We start from the raw sequence: 22,738 nt of genomic DNA, 5'->3' as shown, positions 1-22,738 counted from the left end.
CAACTTTCCTCAGATGGACGGCGAGGCCAATGACCTTACATTACTGATATATTAAGTGCAAAGAGAACACTGCAGAATGCTGGGATTTAAGGCAGATAAGAGTGAAAGTGCTCTTTACAATCAAATGCTGCTTAGTTACAAAGAGAAATGAACACAACATCACAGCCATACCAAGACTCATGCATGGCGATCAAATATCTGACCACAGATGACCCAGTATATATCAGATTATTATTGAACTGCTTGAAAAACGTTCAGGACAATGTAAAACTTTGAGACAAAATGTCTCATACATGAGCAAAGAGAAAATCATAAAATGTCTACAAATGGATGTACGCGATAAGATAAGGAATCGACCCTTTCCTCAAGACGCAGCCTTAGTACTCAGCGAGGGTTCTGTGGAGCAATGCTGTCTGTCCACATTATACATTCAGGCACTAGTTTGTGGGTGATAAAGAGCATTGATGAGGAGGTTATCATTGTCCCTGGACACATGCAGATAGTGGCGTTAGATTAGTCCGTGATGAACATGAACAAAACAAGCATACTTAATCACACGTGTCATAGAATCACTATAAAAAATGATAAAAAAAAAACCCACCAAAAGTCCTTAATAATAATAAAAAAAAGGAGAAAAAAAAGAAAGCTGTAAATCAAATGGTTTATCAACATCCTCCCCCTTCCCCCAACAAAATGAAACGCTCCTACAGAATACATCATTCATGTCTGTCTGAACCAAATATGCTATGGAAGAGTGATTTGGGGGTCCTTTTCCTGTTGAGTGTATGGCTTAATTCTGGGGCCACAAGCTGCATCTACTGGCTCAGACCACAGCCTTGTGGCTAGGAATTTAGGAGATCAGGCCTGAGAAATATTCAGTCACCTCTAAGCAGAGCCATTACCTATAAGGTACAAACACAAAGTGCAGAAATGGATTTTGCATGGACACACACCCAACTTGCACACACACTGAAGTCCCAGGGTCGGGCTAGTTGAAGCCCCTGATTCTCATGTGTGCACACCTGCTTAGGGACGGAGGGGTCTCAGTGCAGCAGACACTGATTGTTTACAGATTAGTTCCTTGCATTGTGAATTATCAGCATTTGTACCTGTGCAACAATATCGCCAAGACGCACTTTATAACCTACAGGTCTTGGTAAAAACCCTGTATAGGGATTACAGTTTTAAAGGTAGCGTCTGAGAAGGAAGAGATGTCAAAGCTAAGCAGAGGTTTGTGTCTCTGCACTGTCGTCACTTGTGGCCACACTTGTTTTAGCTGCTTCTAAAGTTTCTGTTTCTTTACTGTCGGTCTCCAGGCTGTCGGCCCCCTTTATGGCATCTTGTAGCAGTTGACGACGTTGGACCTCGGCTTTCAGATTTTCCAAGTCCTTTTGACTGTAAATGTCAAGGTTAGAAAAGCGGCCAAGGTTAATGGTTCAAAAAACCACAGAGAATAAGCAAACTATAAAACTAGAATTCCTTAAGGACTGTCTGAATTTGGGCCTTCAGAACCATCTTTTTTTTTACTTTCTGAACCCATCTGCAGCTTTTTAAAGGGGAAACTGCTGGCAGTGTGATATAGGTGTTTCTAAATAGTACATTTTTACATATTAAGCTTTATTTGCCACTTGTGTTGCATGCAAATTAAGTAATAGTCATGGGGGTGCTATACAGCAGCTCTGAGTCAAGGAGCTATCTCTCTGGGTTCATCTCTTCTTCTGCTGCAAGCATGCCTCCTGAATAAAGATTGTCAGCTGATGTCACAGCAGGGAAGACAGGCATCAGGCATGCTTGCAGCTGGGGCAGAGATGAATGCAAAGAGATGACTCCTTAAGCTGCTATGTAATAGCCCAGTGACTCCAGGTATTTTATTAAAATACAGCACAAGCAGTAAATAGTTTAATGTCTGAAATCATATTACGTCCGAAAAGCTGCTGACAGGTTTTCTTTAAGTTAATAGAATACAATGAAAATATTATTTACCTTAGTGGGATGAACAAGATTCCATTAATAATATTTAGTTGATCCAGGACAGTGGCCATGCTGGGAGCCGTGAACTGCAAGAGAACACACAACCAACATCCGTGTCATAATCCCTCCATTTATACACACTACACTGAGAAGAGGAACAGGTACAGATGATATAGCCAGATTAGACAGTCAGAGCCAGGCTGTAAATAAGAGCTGAACTCCCAGATTGATGCTCGTTTATACAGTTTATAAAACATCAGTAACACAAAATTGGAAGATTACTTGTTTGGACATTTACTTTGCTCACTTCTGACCTGTCAAAAAACGGAATAATCAGCCGAAGAAAGAGCATTTGCATGTATGTCGGCTGATTACTAGCCTTATTATATCGGGCAATATTGGTCGGATCCGACAAATAATCAGCCTGTGTAATAGGGCCTTAGAACCTATACTGTCTACAACCATATTATTATCTGTACAAGAGCCAAAGATAAAGCTGGATTTGGACCTAGGAGATTGGTAAAGCATTTCTTCATATTAAAGGGGATATCCTGCAATTTGTTTTTCATTTTAAAAAATGGGCAAAGATCAGCAAAAAACTAAAAATTCTGTACTTCGTACAACTACGTCTGCTATGTTTTCTTCAGCCACAGTTCCTGCCTGAGTATCCTGTAGTGGACTTTTTGTTGGAAATTCAGCCAACTCTTTCTCCCACCCACTATAGTCAGAAATATATAGTGAGAGGGAGAAAGAGTTGGCTGAATTCCTTACTAGAGTGTCCTGTACATAGGAACAGGAAGCCTGTTACACAATGAACACCACATAGGAAGTTGGGCTAAAGAAAACTGAAGAGTAGACAATTTGTTTCAAACAACCACACAAAAGTAGTAAAGCAACTGTTCATTTATTAGACAACCACTGTGAACTGACACAAAGAAAGCGGGTAACATACCTTAAGAGGCATTATATTGGCACTGGATCCATTCTTGTAGATCTCATTCATAGTGCGCTGTAAAGCTACAGCCTGCTGGGTGAGGTACTTTAAGTACTCTGAACTTTCTTTGGTCTTTTCGTGTTGTTCCCCCAGCTGTATGTAGAATAACAAAAGCAGAGGCATTAATATAACCACATACACAGCAGCTCCCATAACCATCATCTACACTAAGACCTTAGATTTAGGCTTCCAATGCAATATGGCATGAAGCCTAGAAACTGCTGCCCACTAGTCATGGTCCATCCCAGGCCCATAACAATGTGCACACAGCAGGCTTGTACTCACAGCCAAGATACAGCACTGGAGAAACCCTGAAAGCTACAAGACTATAAAGGCTTCTAATACTTTACCTGGTTCTTGTATATTGAGTAGCCTTCTTTCTCATGCTGTAATGCAGAGCGAAACTCCCCTTTAGTTTCGTACACACGAGCTACAAGATGGTGACTGCAGGAAATAAGAAAAATAATAAAATTAAGAAATAAGGATTTTATATATGGTGGCTTAACATTGTGTCAGCAATGGCACGGAGCCTCACCAACTGTATGACCAGCTGAAAGGCAAGCTTCACATTTGCCTCAGAGACTCGGTATGATTGCCATTTACAATGTTTACATGAAAGACACAGAGGTTTATTCACCTGAGTGCAACTTTGAGAGACTTGGCGCCATGATATTTGGAGTTGATGGTAAGTGCGTTTTCCAGGAAGCGGAGAGACAGGTCATACTCCATTACTCCGTGAAGCACCAAGCCAATGTTGCTCTAAGGGCAAATATAAAAACTCGGTTATAAGTGCAGGGGGAAAAAAAAATACTTTCCCAAAAACTGCCTGAATATGACATCTGCACTCCACTTTAAGCATACTCATAATTTCAAAAGATTTTTAATAACCTGCATGTTTTTGCTAGATTAACCCTTCAGAGTGGTGATATTGTGCTTTTATTGCTCTCCATGCTAATATTGAGCCCCAGAGACCCCTCCATGTTGCACAGCTATTTCTCATTCTCTCCATTTCAGAGGTAGGACCAAAGCAGAGCGGGGGTTGAGCTTTAGGGACCTATTACACAGGATGATTATTGTGCGAATTACGGTATATTATTCAAATTTAAACGATAATCGTTTAGTGAAAATGCAAACAAACAACGAGAAATCGGCCAACGTTCATTTGGTGCAGGCATCAAAATCATTTTTAATCATTCACTGCAATTCCGCATTGGTTCGCTAATATATCACTAATCATTCAGTGTAATTCCACATGGTTCCTTCATTTGCTAGCATCAGATGGAGTAAAAGATTGTAGCAGCGATCATAGTACTGATCGTGAGTAACTACTATTGTTGAACGATTCCAGGTTAACGATAAACAATCTAGTTGGCGATCGTTTATCATTAAAAAAAATTGCTTCATCTTATAGGATCCTTACTGTGAGAAGGAGCATCTCATTTTAAAGGGTTAAAACCATATCTGTGTTATCACAATGATACTAAATAGCCTACTTACATCTAAGAGTGCCATTTCGGGGTGACCTTCTCCGAACACAAGCAGCATGAGATAGCGTGCTCGGTACAGCAGATTCAATGCAACGGAGAGCTGGTTGTTTGCAAAGCAGTACAATGCTAGATGCATCTGCAACAAATCACAGTCAGTGAGGACTCTAGAAATACAGGTGAATAACAACTAATGGAATAGATAGTGGTGAGTGATACAGCAAAGGTGAAAACTACCCAGCTAGCCCGACTTACATATTCCTGGATGGTGCTGGGGTGCTCAGTGCCCAGAATTCTCTCACTCATAAGGACAGCTTTCTGCTGATTGCTTAAGGCCTGAATTAAGAAAACACAAGAGGCATCTTATCAATATGAATAGTCTGGTATCAATATATTACTATCAATCCATGGGAATGGCAATAGCCATGCATAAACTACTTACCTCTGAGTAGTCACCCATGATGTAGTTGAGACGGGCAAGTAATCGTAAGCACGCACAGATCTCTACGTGCATAGCGCCATACACGTTATTAAATAAATTTAAGGCTTCGTTGATAAGTTCACACCCTTCCTTTAGGAAACCTAAGAACAGTAACGATAAGTGTATCATGTGATTATTCAGACGTTTCATGGGAGCGAAACATGATTATGAATAAAATAGACGTGTATAAAAAGGGGTACTTTGGCTAATATTTTTTCTTTCAAATCAACTGGTGTCAGAAAGTTATATAGATTTATAATTTACTTCTTTTTAAAAATCTCAAGTCTTCCAGTACTTATCAGCTGCTGTATGTCCTGCAGGAAGTGATGTATTCTTTTCAGTCTGAGGCAAGGTTCAACAACGGTCGCACGCTTTATTGTGTGCAGCGGTGAATTGGGATACTGCGGTACCGGCCGGGATGATCTTCAGTAACACCGGCCGGGTCACAGAACGGTCGGTGTTATGCTTAGTGTTAACCCAGCCTGACACTGGAACGGTCCAGAGCAGGAGAGGTTTTCTATTGGGATTTGATCTGGACAATTCCTGACATGGACAGAGATGGCAGCAGAGAGCACTGTCAGACTGGAAAAAATTCACCACTTTCTGCAGGGCATACAGCAGCTGATAAGTACTAGAAGGCTTGAGATTCTTAAATAGAAGTAAATGACAAATCTATATAACGTTCTGACACCAGTTGATTTGAAAGAATTTTTGTGCCTGAGCACCCCTTTAAGTAACGCAAGTCTACGTTTTACAAGTAAATCTACAGTAAGAACTTAAATCAATTTATTTAGTCTTGTAAAAAAGTCACTGTTTTTCTCAAGGAGTCTTTCTGGGACAAGTCATTCTAGACCCCTTTAATATGAAATAGTTACGTGAAATACAATTCTACTTTTATAAAACTCACCCTGTTGTACTTTAGCTTGTCCACTTTGGAAGAAATGAAAAGCATCAGACGCTTTGGGATTAACATGTTTCACCACAGGGAAAATATTCAATATATCCTCTTCAGTAAAGGTGGGCTTGTGCCGGTTATCAAAATTGTATTCTTTAAGCAGGACCTGAGATTGAAAATAAGAAGTTCTAGTACAACATATGAAAGGCACATGGCGGTATTACAGATGTGTGATCCGTAATAGAGACAGACATGCACTACCCTAGAAGCATTGCTTTCAGGAGGGGTTTATACAACAGCTGAAGGTATGATTTTCTTATTGCTTATATAGTGATCACGAGAGGTGTCCGACAGCAGCTTATGCCCCGAACTCCATTGCAAACACTTCATAAGGATGAGCCAAAGAACCAAGTGGAGCACCCCTTTGCAAACATGATATCTTTATGGGGTACTCGTAGTGTCTGTGTAATGTCTTACATTAGCAGCTTGGTTCAGTTGGATTCAGGACCCGCTTTTAAAGGACAATTCCCATGAAAAACTTTTTCCCAGTAATTGAAGCATATTACAAAGTTATATAACACTGTAATATACTTCAATCACCTGTCTGTCCTCCTTCCCTGTCTTTTCCCCCCTCCACCCCCCAGCAGGAAGTGTAAGAAACTCCTTCATACCTAATTACTGTCCAGCTCCTTCTAGTGACCATGAGGCATCAGCAGGAGGGCTGCTCTAGCTCCTGTTACACCAGCCTCCCCCTCCCCTGCCTGGTCAGGTGACTAGGCTTGCTCAGCTCCCATTGGCTGAGCAACTGTAAGCCATCTGTCATTCTGCAACTCAATAATGACTCATGACTGACTCCCGGCACATAACCAGCTACAGGACCCCCTCCCCCATACTCCCTCCTGCTGCCGAGTGGACTCAGTGAGTGAGTGATGTCACTTGCTTATCTTTCTCCTCACTCCCGGCATGTCAGCTACACAGACGTCTTATCTCTCCCCTGCTGCCCTGACCTAATCCTGCAGAATGTCACTACAGTGAGGTGAAAGTATGTGTGTGCAGCTTCAGTGTGTGTATATAGCAGCCTGACTGAAGAGATCCAGAGAGGGGGTCATGTTTAGTGTATGATGGGAGTTGTAGTGAATGGACGGGCAGGCACTTGCTGTGTCACAGCAGGGGGCTAGCTTGTCACAGCAGCCAAAGTGCATCATGGGAAGCTGAAACCAGGAAGCAAGGAAGAAATGAAGAACAAGACTAGAAATCAGAAGGTGCACAGACGGAGGGAAATTCAAACAGTGACAGCTCAGGAGGGATGGTAAGTATAAAAGCTAGGTTTCTGATTGGTTTTTGTTTTTTTTCCTTAGCGTGGGAGTTGTCCTTTAAAGGCTGGATTCACAAGTGGTAGTGTTTTAACTAGATACAGTGACAAAAGTAGTACAAATGAACCTAGCCTAACTACCGATGAGGACTAGACTACGTACCAAGCATCATCTCAAGGACCTTAAGACCTCCAGACAGTGACTGGACACACACAGCTCAGTGAAGTATGTGCAAAGCCGTACCTGAATGCCAACTTTGATACAGATTTCTCGGAGAAGGCTAATCTTCTGGAGGCTGTACATCTCCACAGCCTGGTCCACATTTTCACTGGAAGAGAGAATGTGTGTATTACTACTGTGGAATAATGATAAGATTAGTGACCGATGATTTATTTTTAGGGCTTATTTACCATTCAAGAGTGAAGTCAAAATAGGCTTTGGCCTCAGAGTAGATGTTTTTCCATAGCTCCTGAGGGGTGACGCTGGCCCAGGCTGTGTTGTCAGCACTGCTGAGGTTTCGGTTTTTGCGCTTTTTGTTTTTTTTCTTGGAGACCAGTTCATCTGCGGGAAGGTGAGCCACCGAGTTGGGGAAGGAGCTGAGGAAGCAGTTCAGGAAATGGCTAATGGCGGCAGATAGGCCAGACAGCTCTACTCCCTGGAGAGAAAATATAGATGGGTCCAGCTCAGAGACGCTTCCGGTACCAAAGTGTTATAGGACTGACTTTACAGAAGAATTTAAAACGGAATATCCAGACTAAATCACCTGTTTATCATGCAGGCTGTATATCAACTGATGGCAAATAACTTAGACTAATTATATTACTAGCTCTGCATGCTAACCAGAAGACAATGCTCTTTGTTATGCAACAAATTTAGTGAGTATAATGTCACTGTGTGGTTACAGAGGTTTTGGTGCTGTGTGACAGGAGAGCTGACCATACAATGCGAGCACCCCCAGATTCTCTGATACTGAATGTGAATGTGCAGCAGCTGTACACGTGTGCAGTAAAGGGAGACACCTACTGCCAATATGTATAATGTTGATTTAAACATAGAAAACCTTAAATAATATAAAGCGAGTCTATTGTAAAACTGCTTACGATGACAACCTATTTTCTTAGAAAAAATAAAAAATTGTGAAAGTCCCTCTTTAAGTTTACTATTCCAATAGTATGTTAAACATAGTATGTTAAAAACCAAGGTGAGCTTTATACATATATACTGATGTCTTACCTGCAGGTAGGTCTTGAAGATGTGCTTTGCAGACCTGGTAATCACTTCACTTATAAGTATTTTCTGGGGAGACACAAAAGTCAACAAAAATTTCAGACTTGCATTGAAAACTTCAATAACTTAGCAAGCAACTTAAATTGACCAGTCAAAAAGTTTAAAACATTTTTAGTGACAGTGATACTGGGCTAAACGATGATGACGCTGCAAAGTAAAGGAACACACAGTAAATAAGAGAAAGGATGATTATATTTTACTTGTTACCAACACAAACATAGCTATATGGGTGGTAAACCTACAAAGACCCATAGCCATAATGTTCTGACCTATAATGGGCTAAATTACCATTAACCAAAACGTTATTCTGATTTTAGAAATACTCACATAAACGTGATCCAGCTGGGATGGGACGGGGAATTTTTTGACAATATCTATAACTTTTCCTAGGTAGCGCATGTTGATACCCCTCTGGTGCATTGCTTCAGCCAGCGTGGTTCCATCCATAGGGACCACATTGTGATCAAGACAGTCCTTGATCTGTGATAACAGACGATAGATGACAAATGAAGTTTTCACATTTATTACATAATAAGGTGACAAAAATATAAAACACTGCTGTACATTAACCTCTTATCGACTATGCATCATGTGATGGATTCCAACAGCACATATCCCATACACTGTTCATGGGGGTCCATCAGAGCGTCAGGAATAGAGCTGTATACATTATGGATCGCTGTAAATGTAATGGAGCCCATTCTGTCATCTCTGGGGAGAAGATTACAGAGGAGCTGCAGGTAGTACAACTCCAGGCTGCTGGAGGGTGGAGATGCCACCTTCATGTATTCTCTCCCTGACAGATGACACTAATAAGACCGCAGCACAGTCCTTACCAAGCATGGAATCTGACAGGACAATACAAAGGCCGCTGCATCCTTCAGCAATAGTTTCTGATTCAGAACCTCTGCCTGCGTAGACTCAGGGAAGCGCACACCTGTGGTCAGATATGTGAAAGGTATATTGGTTATCGATCAAGTCCTAGGACGTGAACAAGTCTGTATCAGAGGTGTCCTCAGTCCTCCCTAAGAGGACATGTTATGTGAATTTCCTTATTATCAGTGATAGTGGGGACGCTCCCATTGGGGTTCTACAGGACTTGGATCTGGTCTATTTTAAGGAAGACCAAAGATCTAATAAAAATAATTTTGGGGTTGGAAAATGGAAAACTCTAAAGCGATTGGCTCAAAGTAATTGGGGAAATAAGAATGAGGAGTATTAAGGGGGCTGTGCATTCTTGTAATAATCCTTGTTGGGGTCCTAGAGGTCATATTTTTAGTCACCTGGAGAAAAGATGTCTGGGTTGAAACGGATATCAAAAGACGTCTCACTGACTGAGCCCACCACCTGGCACGCCTTGCGGATCACTTCTCTGCTCTTCAGATCTACTGGGGAAAAAAAAAAAAAAATTGTGGGGTTAAGCAGACATTTATCCAAAGGTATATAGCACGCTTAACATGTGACTACCCAATCCAGATATTCACTATTAATTTTATTAGGAAGTGAGGAAGTGCACATTGTACAACACATGGCGATATAGCACATGACAATGGATATTCCCAGCTTGTTATTCCCCATCCATAAGATAAGGGGGGGCAAGATAGGAATAACCCTCTAAAGACAAAAGGAAACCTGTGCACTGTTTTTCTTCATTATTGAAATGTTTCCAGAATAGAAAATTAACTTTCTAAATACTGTAGTTTATATTAGAAAGGTCCTACTATTAAGCTACAGTTCAGAATAATAATTGTTGCACTATTCTTGCCTTCAGGAATTAAATGACAAACAGGAAAGGCTCCTCATGTCTAATACAATACAGCCTAATATATTCATCGCTGTCCTTGTCTAATACTATTCATCTAGGAATACCTGTTTCATTGTTGGATGCCACAGTTGCTGCCAGCTCTTTGACTTGAGACTCTCCAGCTATACTTTCCACGTTCTTGTCTGCAGGCTGACTTATTTCCTGAGGCTCGCTTTGGGCTGAGGAATCAGATATGGCTGCAGGTTCCCCATTTTCCAGGGCAGCGGGGTTCTCCTGTGAGGAGGTCTTCTGCTGCATGAGCTGCATGGCAGCCAACTTCATAAACAGGAGGTATCTGAAAGAAAGCCACAGGTAATGGTGTCAATGCAGCATAATGACAATGGACATAGTATGTTCTAATAAAGCTAGGATGGGGGGTGGATAGAAGGGATTAAAAGATGGATGTCTAAGCTATGGCTACAATGTGACTTAAATACTGCTTCATGGCATGATAACCAGAACAGTTGGGGAGACATATATTCCATTAGAAGATCACTGAAATGGCCAAATAAAGGGATCTCAAACATTTATTGCATATCTAGAGGATATGGGACCCACACCCATCTCTGGAATGAGTGCCCCAATTGGTTGCGGCGGTTTTACACACTTCATAACGCCTACAAACATAAAACCTTAGAAGACCGAGCCATTTTTCACTCTTCCGCTTTCGTTTTTTCCTCCTCATGCTTAGAAGGCCATAGCACTTGCATTTTTTCACCTACATGAGCCCTTATCTTTTGCACCACTAATTGTACTTTGCAATGACTTATTTTTTACATAAAATACGCTGCAAAACCAGAAAAAAAATGTGTGGCGCAATTGAAAATAAAACTCAATTATTTTATTATTTGGGGGGTTTTGGGGTGCAATTGAAAATAAAACTCAATTCTTTTTTTATTTTGGGGGTTTGTGTTTACTCCGTTTGCCCTATGGTAAAACAGATATGTTATACATTTTCCTTAAGTTGGTACGATTACGATATGTAACTTTTTTTTTTTATGGCTTTTAAAAAATAAAAACCTTTTTTAAAAAAATAAATGTTCCTTAAAAATGCTCTATTAACATCCTTATAACGATTTTATCCTTTGACCTATGGGGCTGTGTGAGGTGTCATTTTTTGCGCCATTATCTTGCACTTTTTTTGCGCTTCCGCTGTTTACCATGCGAGATCAGGAATGTGATTATTTTTTATTTATTATCACATTTATTTTTATTTATAAAATTGGAAAAGGGGAGAGGATTGTCTATTAATAAAAAAAAACTTTTTTTCTGTACACACTAACTGGGGGACTTCTAGTATAACTACATTGATCTCTTATTGAGATCTATGCAGTCTATATATACTGCATAGACCAATGAGATAGTCGATCTATTGCTCTGGCCTGCTGTAGCCAGGAACAATATATGATCGAACTGGAATCAGCTTCATTACGGCGCAGATCCCCAAACAGAAAAGATGGAATGACCGATCCTCTGTGATCGCATGGGGGGGTTGCAATACCCCCCAATAGACCACCAGGTATGGTTAAAAGAAGCCATTTAAACTGAGCTGTGGGCACGGTGATCGGACTGTGCCTGCCAACTGCTGCGGACCCGTGCTGCATATAACAGCCGGGTTCGCGGCGGTTCAGATTGGGGTCGCCGCATGGCCCCCTTCTGAACACCCCTAGCGGCGGCAGGGCGTACATTTACATGTAAGCCCCAGGGTCATCTAAAGGTTAATGAGAGCTGCACCAATAATGTAGCACCACAAGCCACCCTGTTTCCAAAACTTCCAAAATTACAAAATGAGAACTTGTGGCGAAGTTCGGAGCCATGTTACCTGTGTTCCACAAAAGCGTCCACCAACTCCTGACGTAGGCAGCATAACTTGTGTCTGTGTTCTTTGGGGAAACCCATCTTTTTACAATCTTCTGGCAGGTCCTCGCCTTCTATAGGTAGGAAATTGAGGTCTGGAGGGAAAGTGCGAAGCAAGTCTAAAATGTAATGGCGCCCATCATTGCCAATGATCCCCTTGCACTCGACCGAGGAGCACAGCTCCACCTCCTCTTCTTTATCATTAAGGACTTTGTGTTTCAGGATCTTAAGCGGCCGGCTGGTTTTCTCTAACAATTCCAGGTACTTAGGGTGAGACACAACAGTTTTGCCGAAGTCAATGGACCCGTAAATAACACTCTGCTCTTGTTCCCGCTCCAAAATGCCTGGAATAATGGATTGTGCCGTAACCCTGTAACCTCGATAGTCCACTACCACTGTTCCTAATGTATAGAGTCCTTCTACGTCCACTGCATTGTATGTCCTTACTCCATTAAGATCATTTGTGGGAGATACATAGGCAGCACTATCCCCACCAAAATCTTTATAGTGATCTCGGACATCAAATCCCAAGCTGAAGAAAATATTGTTCCAGATAAACATTTGCATTTTTGTCTCCTCACTGGGGTTAATGGCCATAACGTTTCCATCGATGACCGCCATAGCACCTCTAGTAGCAGCTGCTGTAAAGTCACTGTGGACCTGAAAGAAAAGCTCAGTTAAAAACATGAACAGCTGTTTAATGCTAATTAGAGATGAGCGAAACCGGGTTCGGGTTCGAATCGATCCGAACCCGAACGTTCGGTATTTGATTAGCTGGGGCTGCTGAAGTTGGATAAAGCTCTAAGGTTGTCTGAAAAACATGGATATAGCCAATGACTATATACATGTTTTCCACATAGCCTTAGGGCTTTATCCAACTTCAGCAGCCACCGCTAATCAAATGCCAAAAGTTCGGGTTTGGATCAACTCGAGCATGCTCCAGGTTCGCTCATCTCTAATGCTAATCCATCGTATAGGATGTAATGATAAATATGTAAACCTAAAGGTTTATACAACATTGATGACATGGCAAAGAGGCATGTAAGGTAAGGAAGGTTGTTTATGGACAACAGGATTTTATATAACCCCTAGCCATATAATACTTGAATACTCAGAGTTTTGTGTGGTGTCTCTACTAACAATATGTTATGTTATAGTTTACTCCACATGAGATTTCCTATCTTTGACTGTACATACCTTTACATAGGGCCTTAAAAGGCTAAATAACCTGGAAATAGTGTCTGTCCTTTTGTGAGGACACCATAACAGAGCTGATAAGGTCCCTTTAAGTCCAGGTTTGGCTTATAAGAGTATGGGGTAAAAGACAAAAGAATGTTTAATATATCCTATGCAGTGCTGAAAACCCTATAAGTTACAGATGCTGCTACAAATATTGGCTGACAGCTTACCATACCAAGTGATGCATTATCACTCACCTTGAAAATAGCTCTCTCCCTTAACAGTCTTTCGGGTAGGTTTTTGCGGGGTAACTCTCTTGTCGTCTGTAGTTCTTCGTTCCAGTCTCTGGTCTGAAATAGAAAATAGATGCTGAGTACAAGGGACCCTCACCCCAGATAGGATTTATTACCTTAGTGATGGCTACATGTTTTTAACAGGACTATTAACAAGAAGTACCCTTTAGGAGGAGGTAAAGGAGGACCTAAACACATTTCAGTGACAATATAGGCCTGTACACTAATCCATGGAAGTCTATACAATCATTTATAGTATATTGCTCTATAGAATGAATAAAGGCCTTATTACAAGAACAGATCTGAGGACAGATTATCTGCCAAAGATTTGACGCCAATCCCAGGAGTGGATTTGAAAAGAGGAGAAATCCAGTCTTTCCTATATGACCTGTTCTCTGTTTATAGTCTGTTCCTGTGTTTGGCTTCAAATCTTTGGCAGATAATCTGTCGTCAGATCTGTCGGTGTAATAGGGCCTTAAGAAAGACTCCGGAGGAGACTTATCAAAGGGTGTAAAAATATACCCTGGTGTAAACTGCCCATAGTAACTAATCACAGTTCAGCTTTCAGCTCTGGTAAAAATGAAAGCTGAGCTGTGATTGGTTGCTGTGGGCAGATTACACCAGTCTATATTTTACACCCTTTGATAAATCTGGGCCTGTATGTTTATACTTACAATTACTACTACATGAAAGGCTTCGATATACAACAATGGTACCATATAACAATGGTAGACAACACCAAATCTCATTACCTGGCCAGGAATGTGCTCCTCATAACCAAGACGGGATGTGTACGCATCTTCTGCTCTAACACAGTCCATGGCGTGTTCAACCTGGGGTGCTGTCCAGCTGTAGAGCTGGAATGGGGTAGCAATCCGTTCAAAGGGATGTCTCTGAACCCTGGAAATAATCACGGCAAAATTAAGACAAGCTGCATCCATCTTCTTCAGCCACTGGTATTCAGATGCTGAACGATTGCACTGGAGCATGCTGGGGTTCAGCTTATGTCTACTTAAGTTTAACCCCTTCCAACACTGCACAGTAAATGTATTGTGCAGGCTTCAGTCCTTTAACACACTGCCGTACAGAGGGTTTCCGCTAGCACATACAGCAAACATTACACTGCAATGGCTTGTTTCTGATATAAATCAGATCTGTCGTTTTCCACCTTTAAATGGCATATAAATAAGGTCTGTGGCACCTAAACCTGGTTTGTCAGAGAAAGATCATTCCCTCTGTCACTGCCTCCAATGGTTTGCCATGAAAGGGTCCTAAAATGCCTACAGGCCTACCATGTCTGTGCGCCAAATTCTAAACAGACAACATGTCAGCGTAAAAGCCAGGCAAATTCTTGCCCCCCTGTAAGAGACCCAGCGATCAGCTGAAGAACGAGCAATCACTTATTTGTTGATGATTGTTTGGATAATGTTGCTCTAAAAATCACAGCTGATCGGTCACACCTGTGTGAATGGGGTGGGCGGGCAGCCGACAATGATGGAAGTGAAGGGCTGAACAAACAATCCAGAGACTACTGTTATGGCCCTTCTTGCACAGTCATTGAGCCAAGCATAAAGGTTCATTAAAAGCGTTATCCTGGCTTAGAGAAACATGGCTGCTTTCCCCAAGAAACAGCCCCACTCTTGTCCTCAGTGTGTGTGTAGGTTTTGCAGCTCAGTTCTACTGAAGTGAATGGAGCTGAATTGTAATATCACATACAACCTGAGGACAGGAGCGGCGCTGTTTTTTTACAAGAAAAGAGGTGTTTTTCCTATTCCTAAATAACCCCTTTAACCTCTTAAAGGAGACCTGTCACACCCCGTGCCGGGGTGACAGGCTCCCGACCCCCTGTTACAGCCCCCTATACTCACCTCATCCCGCCGGGTCCCGCTTCCTGATCCGGTCGGGTCACGGAGATATGAGCGCCCAAAGCCAGGCGCGCGCTTACAGGAGAGTCTGACGCTCACAGAGAATGAATGGGGAGTCCGATGCTCCGTCATTCTCTATGGGCATCGGACTCTCCTGTGGGCGTGTGCGCCGGGCTTCTGGCGCTCATATCTCCGTGACCCGACCGGATCAGGAAGCGGGACCCAGCGCGATGTGGTGAGTATAGGGGGATCTAACGGGGGGTCGGGAGGTGACAGGTCCTCTTTAAGGACGGAGCAAATTTTTGTTTTTGCGTTTTCGTGTTTAAAAAGCCATAGCACTTGCATTTTTCCACCTAGAGACCCACATGAGCCCTTATTTTTTGAGACACTAATTGTACTTTGCAATGACAGGCTGAATTTTTGCATAAAGTACACTGCGAAACCAGGAAGAAAGTCAGTGTGTGGTGAAATTGTATCTGATGGCTTGTAAAAAATTCAAACCATTGTTAACAAATATACGTTCCTTAAAATTGCGCTTTTGCGCTTATGCCGTTTACCGTGCGAGATCAAGAATGTGATTAATTAATAGTTCGGGCGATTACGCACATGGCGATACCAAACCACACCAGGGAAGTGCTGCATACAGTAATCAGATGCAGCTGTCAACTTTTACAGCTGCATCCGATTACTGAATTAGCGGGCACGGCGATCAGACCGTGCCCACTAATAGCCGCGGTCCCGGGCTACACGCAGCACCCGGGATTGCAGCGGTTCAGAGCGGGGTCGCCTCGCGGTCCCGCTCTTAACACCTCTTGTGGACGCATGACGTACCGGTACGTCATGCGTCCTTAAGAGGTTAAAGAAGCATCAATCTGGTAAATCAGCGATTATATTAGGCATGGGTCTGACACTATTAAAGGTGTTTAGGCTGGGTTTACAACTAGGATCAAATCTGCCTTTATCGAACCTGTAATACAAATAAAACAATGCAACACAGCAGTATTAAAATGTATTGCAGAGCTGATCGACAGTTCATAGAGAGAGAACAGTTCCTATACAATAGGCTTATATTATAAAGAATAACAATTACATGATGGCAGTGTATACTTCCCCACATCCAGCCACAGCAATGTATTAAAAACCAATAGGGAGAAATAGGAAGTGAAATTATTTAACTAAACCAGAGCTGTACCAAACCTGTTTCCCTCCTGATAGATCACAATGAAAACCTTTCTATTCAGCTCACGCTGGGTTACACTAATGATGCCATATAATGAGATAATACCAGAGATTCTAAACAGGGCGACATCACATCCACTTGTCTCCCGCAGAGATTCAGCAAATTCCCAGCATGGCAGCAGAACAATTCCTCTCTCCCTCCACAAGAATGTCATAATAATGGATACCAGAGGCAGATGGAGCACAGACAGAAGGGCAGGTGCTGCACATACAGCAGCTATCTCATGGCAATGCTGATATCACAAGACGACCGTGCTAGATGAACACAGACACATACAGGGGATGGCGTAGTCTGTGTACATATGGCAAGTAGAGCAAAGTTAGTAGTATGTCAGCTCACCCAGTCCTTGTTCCACTAGAGTGCCCGCACCAGCCAGGAACCAAACTTGTAACAAAATCCAAAATGACATCCTGAGTGCTGGACGTTGTTTTGGGTTTTATGGCAAGTAGAGGGAATAGTTTGTGTAATATAGGCTTATATTATAAAAGGATAACCATTACATGATGTTGAAAAAAAAAAAAAAACTAAGAGGAAAATTTAGCTTTGCGCCCAAGTTTTATTTATGAACCAGTATTCGGCGGGCAAATAATTTGTAGAGATGACTTTCTTTAATCTGCCCGTTTTGAGTATTCACCCCAAAATACGCATAATATGGGATTTGTGCCAAATTTATCATTTGTAGTTTTTTGAAAAGCCGCCTACGTCTGGTCAGTACCAGGTGAACTTGTTTGCAACATTTTTTGAGAATATTCAGAGAATATTTTATTCACAAGTTTATGAAAAGGTTGTTAAATTAGTCCTATTTGGCTGGGTAAAAAAACAAACGAATACTCCGTAGAAAAATTGCATAATTTTTTATATCAGGTATACTCTTGAATTTAGCAATAGTCATGGTGAACAGAACCCAAGAACCAAAAGGCCAGACAACATCTTTTTATCCAAAATTTTACAATGACAGCAGTCAACAATCATCCTTTTGAGTGAACATAAATAAACGGAGACTACGTAAGCTTTTGACTGGGGGGTGAGGGACGATACTAGAAATAAGTCATATTTTATGCATACAGTTTGTAGGTGTACAGTGTTTTTTGGTTAAGGTTTATAAAGTATAGCAGTCTACCTTTTCTTCTGAAGAGCGGCAAAATTCTTCTTGAATATAGGGCTGACTTGATTAAGCAGTTCCACCAAGGAGTGACTAAGAAAGCTGGGGTTAGCTGGTTTGGGATTGAAAGTGTATGCTGTAGATCTGTAAAAGTAATCGAGATAGTAAAATATGGTTATATAATAGTTTAAACAGAAAGAGTGAAAAGGGCGTCTAGAATTGACAAACTCCTCTAAAACAAGAAACAACCTGAATAGATGGCCGGGGAAGATATAGATCAAGTGCTACAATGTGTTCTATATGAAAAGAAGCAGATGAGCAACATACAAACACACAAACAAAAAATAACATTTGTCACACAGCACGTGTAAACTTGTGTCAAAGTCTCAAAATCAGCTTCAAGTACCAATACCGATCAAGTGCCAATACCAATAAGCTGGGAGGCTTTTAGGCTGGGATGTGTGTTGGCAAGGTGTTTGCGGAGGTCCTGTGGCACTGACTTATGCCCATTTCAGCATGAGGCTTTCTGCATTGGGGGTCCCTTGTTCTCTAGTTTCTGACTGCAAAGCTTCCAATTACAATTAGTGAAATAGTTGCAGACACTTCTGCATGTGTAAATACTATAATACAGATATTGGATGTGCACATTTATATGGTCATTTTATGTGTTTCTGTTGTCCAACATCACAATGAACCACAGATATGATGACACATGGTGTAAGTGTACAGGCCTGCTCTGAAACCCTTATTTAATGAAAAGGTACCTATAACTTTGACATGTCCTAGTGGTATGACAGAATGTTTGATCGGGGAAAAGGGGATCTGGGTGCCGAGACCCCGACTCATTAAAAGGAAGGAGAAAACGTGTTTACCTGAGCCATACGTGTGCCTGACCATTTCTGCTCGTCTCTGCTTGGAGAGTTGTAATAGCGGTGTATATAGTTATAGAAATGCTACCTTTACAAACTTACTGGTTGAGGTAGAATCCCCGGGTAGATGCTGTGATGCTGACATGACGGTCCTCCATAGTGATCACATATAAATACATGAGATCTCCATGCATTTTTCGGTTCCCAGGAGGAGGGTTCCAGCCACTCATAGTGAATACTTTTAAACACTGCAAAGGCTGCAACAGAAATCCTCATTGGTTATAAGTAGCTGCTAAGCAAAAATCAATAAGAGAAATCCTAACATTCCTCTAAGTGCTATTCACTACATTTGATTTCTAGATGCAGTAAAGACCAATTGCTGAACCATTGTAGAGTACAAGCAACAGAGCAAAAAGTGTTATGTAACATCTAGCAAAATATTAACAACCCCAAAAATAATAATGGCAGTATTACAGGGGAACTGTGTCACTGCTCACTGCCAGCTGCCATTCACATGTCCCAGCAGAAAATATAAACTCAACCAGTGAGTGACTACAGAGGTCTCCTGCCCCAGTCACTGACTGGCTGAGCGGGCTTTCCTGAGCTGGGACACGACATCACTGGACCAGGAGCTGCAGAAGGCCGGCCAGGGGTCTGTGATTGGTAATACTGCGCTGCGGGTGCACGGGCATGTGTAAGTATAGCTTCTTTATGTTTCATCACACCCCTGCCCACCCGCGATTTTGAAATTTCCCCAGAGTTCTCCTTTAAAGGGGTATATCAATCTAAACATTCATGGTATGGCTGAATAGATGTTAGTCCCACCCCTCTAGAACACCCAACCAGGTTCGGCCTGGTTGCAAAGAACAGAGATGGCCAGAATTACAAAAACCATGTAGTGGGGAGTTGTGGAGTGTTTTTGTAAGTCTCCCAGAATTAAACGGGAGTTATGTAAACAGTGTAGCTTGCAATGATCTTGTAACTCCTGTTTACTTATCTAAGTTAAAGAGATAGTGAACAACAGGCCACTAAACTTTTAGTAATCCCATCCACCTGTTTGCTGCAACCAGGCACAGGAATGCGGGGGCCACATCTGTCGGGCATTCATGGCATATAGTGTTGTGTGGTGACATTTATTACATAAAAAGCTCCACCGTGCCAGAATCACTGTTTACTCTCTGACACCATAGGATGTCCATATGCCCTAATAAACCTTTATGACAGGAGACTGCTTTTTGAGACAACATCCCTTAAAGGAAAAGTCCGGACAAAATTTTTATTAAAGTATTTTATTGCCCCCCAATAGTCATACAAATCCCCAATATAAACTTATTACAGGAAATGCACACAAAGTGCTTTTTTCCCTGCACTTACTACTGCACCAAGGCTTCACTTCCTGGATAACATGGTGATGTCCCTTCCTGGATAACATGGTGATGTCACGACCCGACTCCCAGAGCTGTGCGGGCTGTGGCTGCTGGAGAGGATGATGGCAGAGGGATGCTCAGTGTCCCTCCAGTGCCCTGTGTCCCTCAGTGTCCCTCTGCCATCATCCTCTCCAGCAGCCACAGCCCGCACAGCTCTGGGAGTCGGGTCGTGACATCACCATGTTATCCTGGAAGTGAAGCCTTGATGCAGTAGTAAGTGAAGGGAAAAAAGCACTTTATTTGCATTTCCTGTAATAAGTGTGTATTGGTGATTTGTATAACTTTTGGGGGGCAATACAATACTGTAATACAAATTTGCACTGGACTTCTGCTTTAAATAGAGAATAAGGTAAACTACTTATTGATCATAAACTCTGCATATTTTACTATAACATTAAATACTATCCCTTACCTTCCAGTCTTTGTTCTGAGGTTGCAGGAGACAGAGGGGCCGCTCTTTGCTTCCAGGTAAAATATACTCAGGAGGGGTGCAATCTATTTGTTCAAGTTCAGTGCCCTTCTTTTTCTTTTTTCCACTCTCTGTAAATAAAGGGATGAACAATTGTTTTAATTTGCATCTCCAGATCTAAAATTTATATATGCCTTGAGGAAAAAAAAAGGAACCACACAGTATCGTACAAACTATCTGCTTTATCGACTGGGTAAAAACAATAGATAAATAGCACTGCCCATACAAGCTTTGTAACAGGTTTGCTAAAAGAGTACCAATCTACAGGATCGGCTTCAGTTTACAGTAAGGGTCCTATTAAATGAAGCTTTTTTTAACGATGTACAATAAACGATCGCAAATTAGATTGTTTATCGTTAACCTGAAATCGTTCACCATATTACACAGAACGATAGTCGTTTGTTACAATCATTACAATGATTGTTACTACGATCGTTTACTCCATCTGATCCCAGCAAAAGGAGGAACAAATTGGGATTACACTAAACAATTAGTGAGCGAATGTGGAATTACAGCGACTGATTAACAATGATTTTAGGGTCAGATCTAAATCAACGACACACGAACGATTTTGATTGTTGCCTGCAATTACATCTAATTACAATTAAATCTAAATCACCAGGGGATGGGATATAAAACATGGTTGCAATTAAATTAATATTTTTTTTTGTTATGCTGTAAAACAAAGTTATACTTTCTGGTATTTAAGTCAACTCTTCTGAAGGCAGATTTTAGTCTTGTGCTGGTTGAAAAAAAAAAAAAAAAAAAAGACTAAGCACAGGAGTTCCGTCCAGTACAGAGTCACGGCTCAATGTGTCAATCAATCACATGACTGCCTTCTCTGTTAGCGCTCGGATGACTGAACTTCCTGCGCTTAGTCTTTTTTTTCTCAAGAAGCACAAGATTAAAAAGCTGCCTTTTGACTGCTTTATTTCACATTCCCTGTTGATTCAGGTTTTGAAATTTATAACGAGGTTCGCTTTACGTGTAGCCAAGACTATTATGGCTCTAATGTGACCTACCTCCAAGATCACCATCTGTAAAGACACTTAAGAATGACAGAGAGTTACAGTCCACTCCATTAAAGGCATCAGATGGGTCCAGGCTTTTTAATAGGTCTCTTATGTGGCGAACATGGATCCTGGCCTCACGCACAGTGTATGGTTCTAGAAGTGAAAATACAAACAATTAAAAAAAAAAATTCAAATATTTGTTGATTAAATGGCACCTTAAAAAAGCTGCTTAAAGGATAGAATGATTACGGATTTCAGTATATTTGGAAAGGAAGCGGGGATAACATAACTACAGCCCAAATGAGGAACCTGCCCACAGTCCCTTTTAAGGTGTTTGAGGACAGGTTTGCCATATGACCCACCTTCAACAACTTTCAGAACAGAACCTTCCTCAAATCCTTCTATAGTCTTGAGCTCTGCAAAGTTGTCCAGCACATTCCCATCTAGCTGAAGTGAAAAACATGTCCTATGGCAGGTGTCTTCCCTGTCCATAAGAACCTGATGGATCTCCTGAACCATCTCTTGAGGCGACACCTAAAGAAACAACATCAACTTTGTTAGTGGGTTTCTAGAGAAGTGCAGCATGATGAAGGAATGCCCTGCAACTTGTTACCTGGATGGAAAATGTCTCTATCCCAGGGACTTGAATCTTTACTGTAAAGCCAGTATCCTGAATGACGATAACCTCCTGTTCACTTCCATCCTCCGCTTGTTCACCAACATCATGTCCGTTTTCTTTTGGCTCCACCTCTGCTTGATGCTCGTGTGCCCCATCTCCATTCATCAAAGTCATGCTGCTTGGATGTTCTAATGAAGAAATAAAGATTAGGAATAAGTAAACTGATAAATCTTGGCTGTATTGCACAGTGGTTTTTAAAGCTGGTTCCACAGAACCGCAAGATTCCAAGAAGGTTCTTCTGGGTTCCACAGGTGCATGGTGACAGTAGATAGCCATGTGCTTGCAACTAATACACGTGAGCTTTCTGCCACTTTTCGGCACAGAAAAATGGTGCTAAAATATTCCAGACATAGCCGGCCATGTGGGCAGCCATACCGCCTGAGCTGGTCACCGGCAGGGTCCTCTATTCCTATGTACCAGTATGTCACTTACTTTACTCATGTCATTTTTTTTATTTTATGTTACATTCTGAACGTTAACCTCTTACCATATGTACAGCATTCTGAATCAAGGACA

At 41.7% G+C, this 22,738-nt stretch overlaps 1 protein-coding gene across 3 annotated transcripts in view; it reads right to left on the bottom strand.

The window, feature by feature from the left end:
- Nucleotides 1-864: 864 nt before the first annotated feature.
- CLUH (clustered mitochondria homolog) overlaps nt 865-22,738 on the bottom strand; it is a 43,497-nt gene continuing 21,623 nt past the window's right edge. For 2 of the 3 annotated variants that reach the window (XM_069944681.1, XM_069944679.1), the window contains exons 2-26: nt 22,157-22,350; nt 21,906-22,077; nt 21,553-21,696; nt 20,474-20,601; nt 18,737-18,891; nt 17,784-17,909; nt 14,311-14,458; nt 13,523-13,615; nt 12,052-12,746; nt 10,295-10,524; nt 9,709-9,813; nt 9,262-9,362; nt 8,753-8,905; nt 8,372-8,434; nt 7,549-7,793; nt 7,382-7,466; nt 5,838-5,991; nt 4,892-5,031; nt 4,705-4,785; nt 4,463-4,588; nt 3,603-3,724; nt 3,316-3,409; nt 2,924-3,058; nt 1,984-2,057; nt 865-1,395 (exon numbers count right to left, since the gene is read on the bottom strand). In XM_069944681.1, the coding sequence (XP_069800782.1) occupies nt 1,221-1,395; nt 1,984-2,057; nt 2,924-3,058; nt 3,316-3,409; nt 3,603-3,724; nt 4,463-4,588; nt 4,705-4,785; nt 4,892-5,031; nt 5,838-5,991; nt 7,382-7,466; nt 7,549-7,793; nt 8,372-8,434; nt 8,753-8,905; nt 9,262-9,362; nt 9,709-9,813; nt 10,295-10,524; nt 12,052-12,746; nt 13,523-13,615; nt 14,311-14,458; nt 17,784-17,909; nt 18,737-18,891; nt 20,474-20,601; nt 21,553-21,696; nt 21,906-22,077; nt 22,157-22,350 (3,938 nt within the window). In that variant the 3' untranslated portion in view covers nt 865-1,220. The remainder of the gene's footprint in view (nt 1,396-1,983; nt 2,058-2,923; nt 3,059-3,315; nt 3,410-3,602; nt 3,725-4,462; nt 4,589-4,704; nt 4,786-4,891; nt 5,032-5,837; nt 5,992-7,381; nt 7,467-7,548; nt 7,794-8,371; nt 8,435-8,752; nt 8,906-9,261; nt 9,363-9,708; nt 9,814-10,294; nt 10,525-12,051; nt 12,747-13,522; nt 13,616-14,310; nt 14,459-17,783; nt 17,910-18,736; nt 18,892-20,473; nt 20,602-21,552; nt 21,697-21,905; nt 22,078-22,156; nt 22,351-22,738) is intronic. The other variant, XM_069944680.1, reaches the window with a different exon arrangement.

This window comes from Dendropsophus ebraccatus, chromosome 11 (assembly GCF_027789765.1).
Source record: "Dendropsophus ebraccatus isolate aDenEbr1 chromosome 11, aDenEbr1.pat, whole genome shotgun sequence".
Taxonomy (NCBI): domain Eukaryota; kingdom Metazoa; phylum Chordata; class Amphibia; order Anura; family Hylidae; genus Dendropsophus; species Dendropsophus ebraccatus.
The sequence above is the reverse complement of the archived record's forward strand: the minus strand, read 5'-3'. Positions and strand labels throughout refer to the sequence as shown.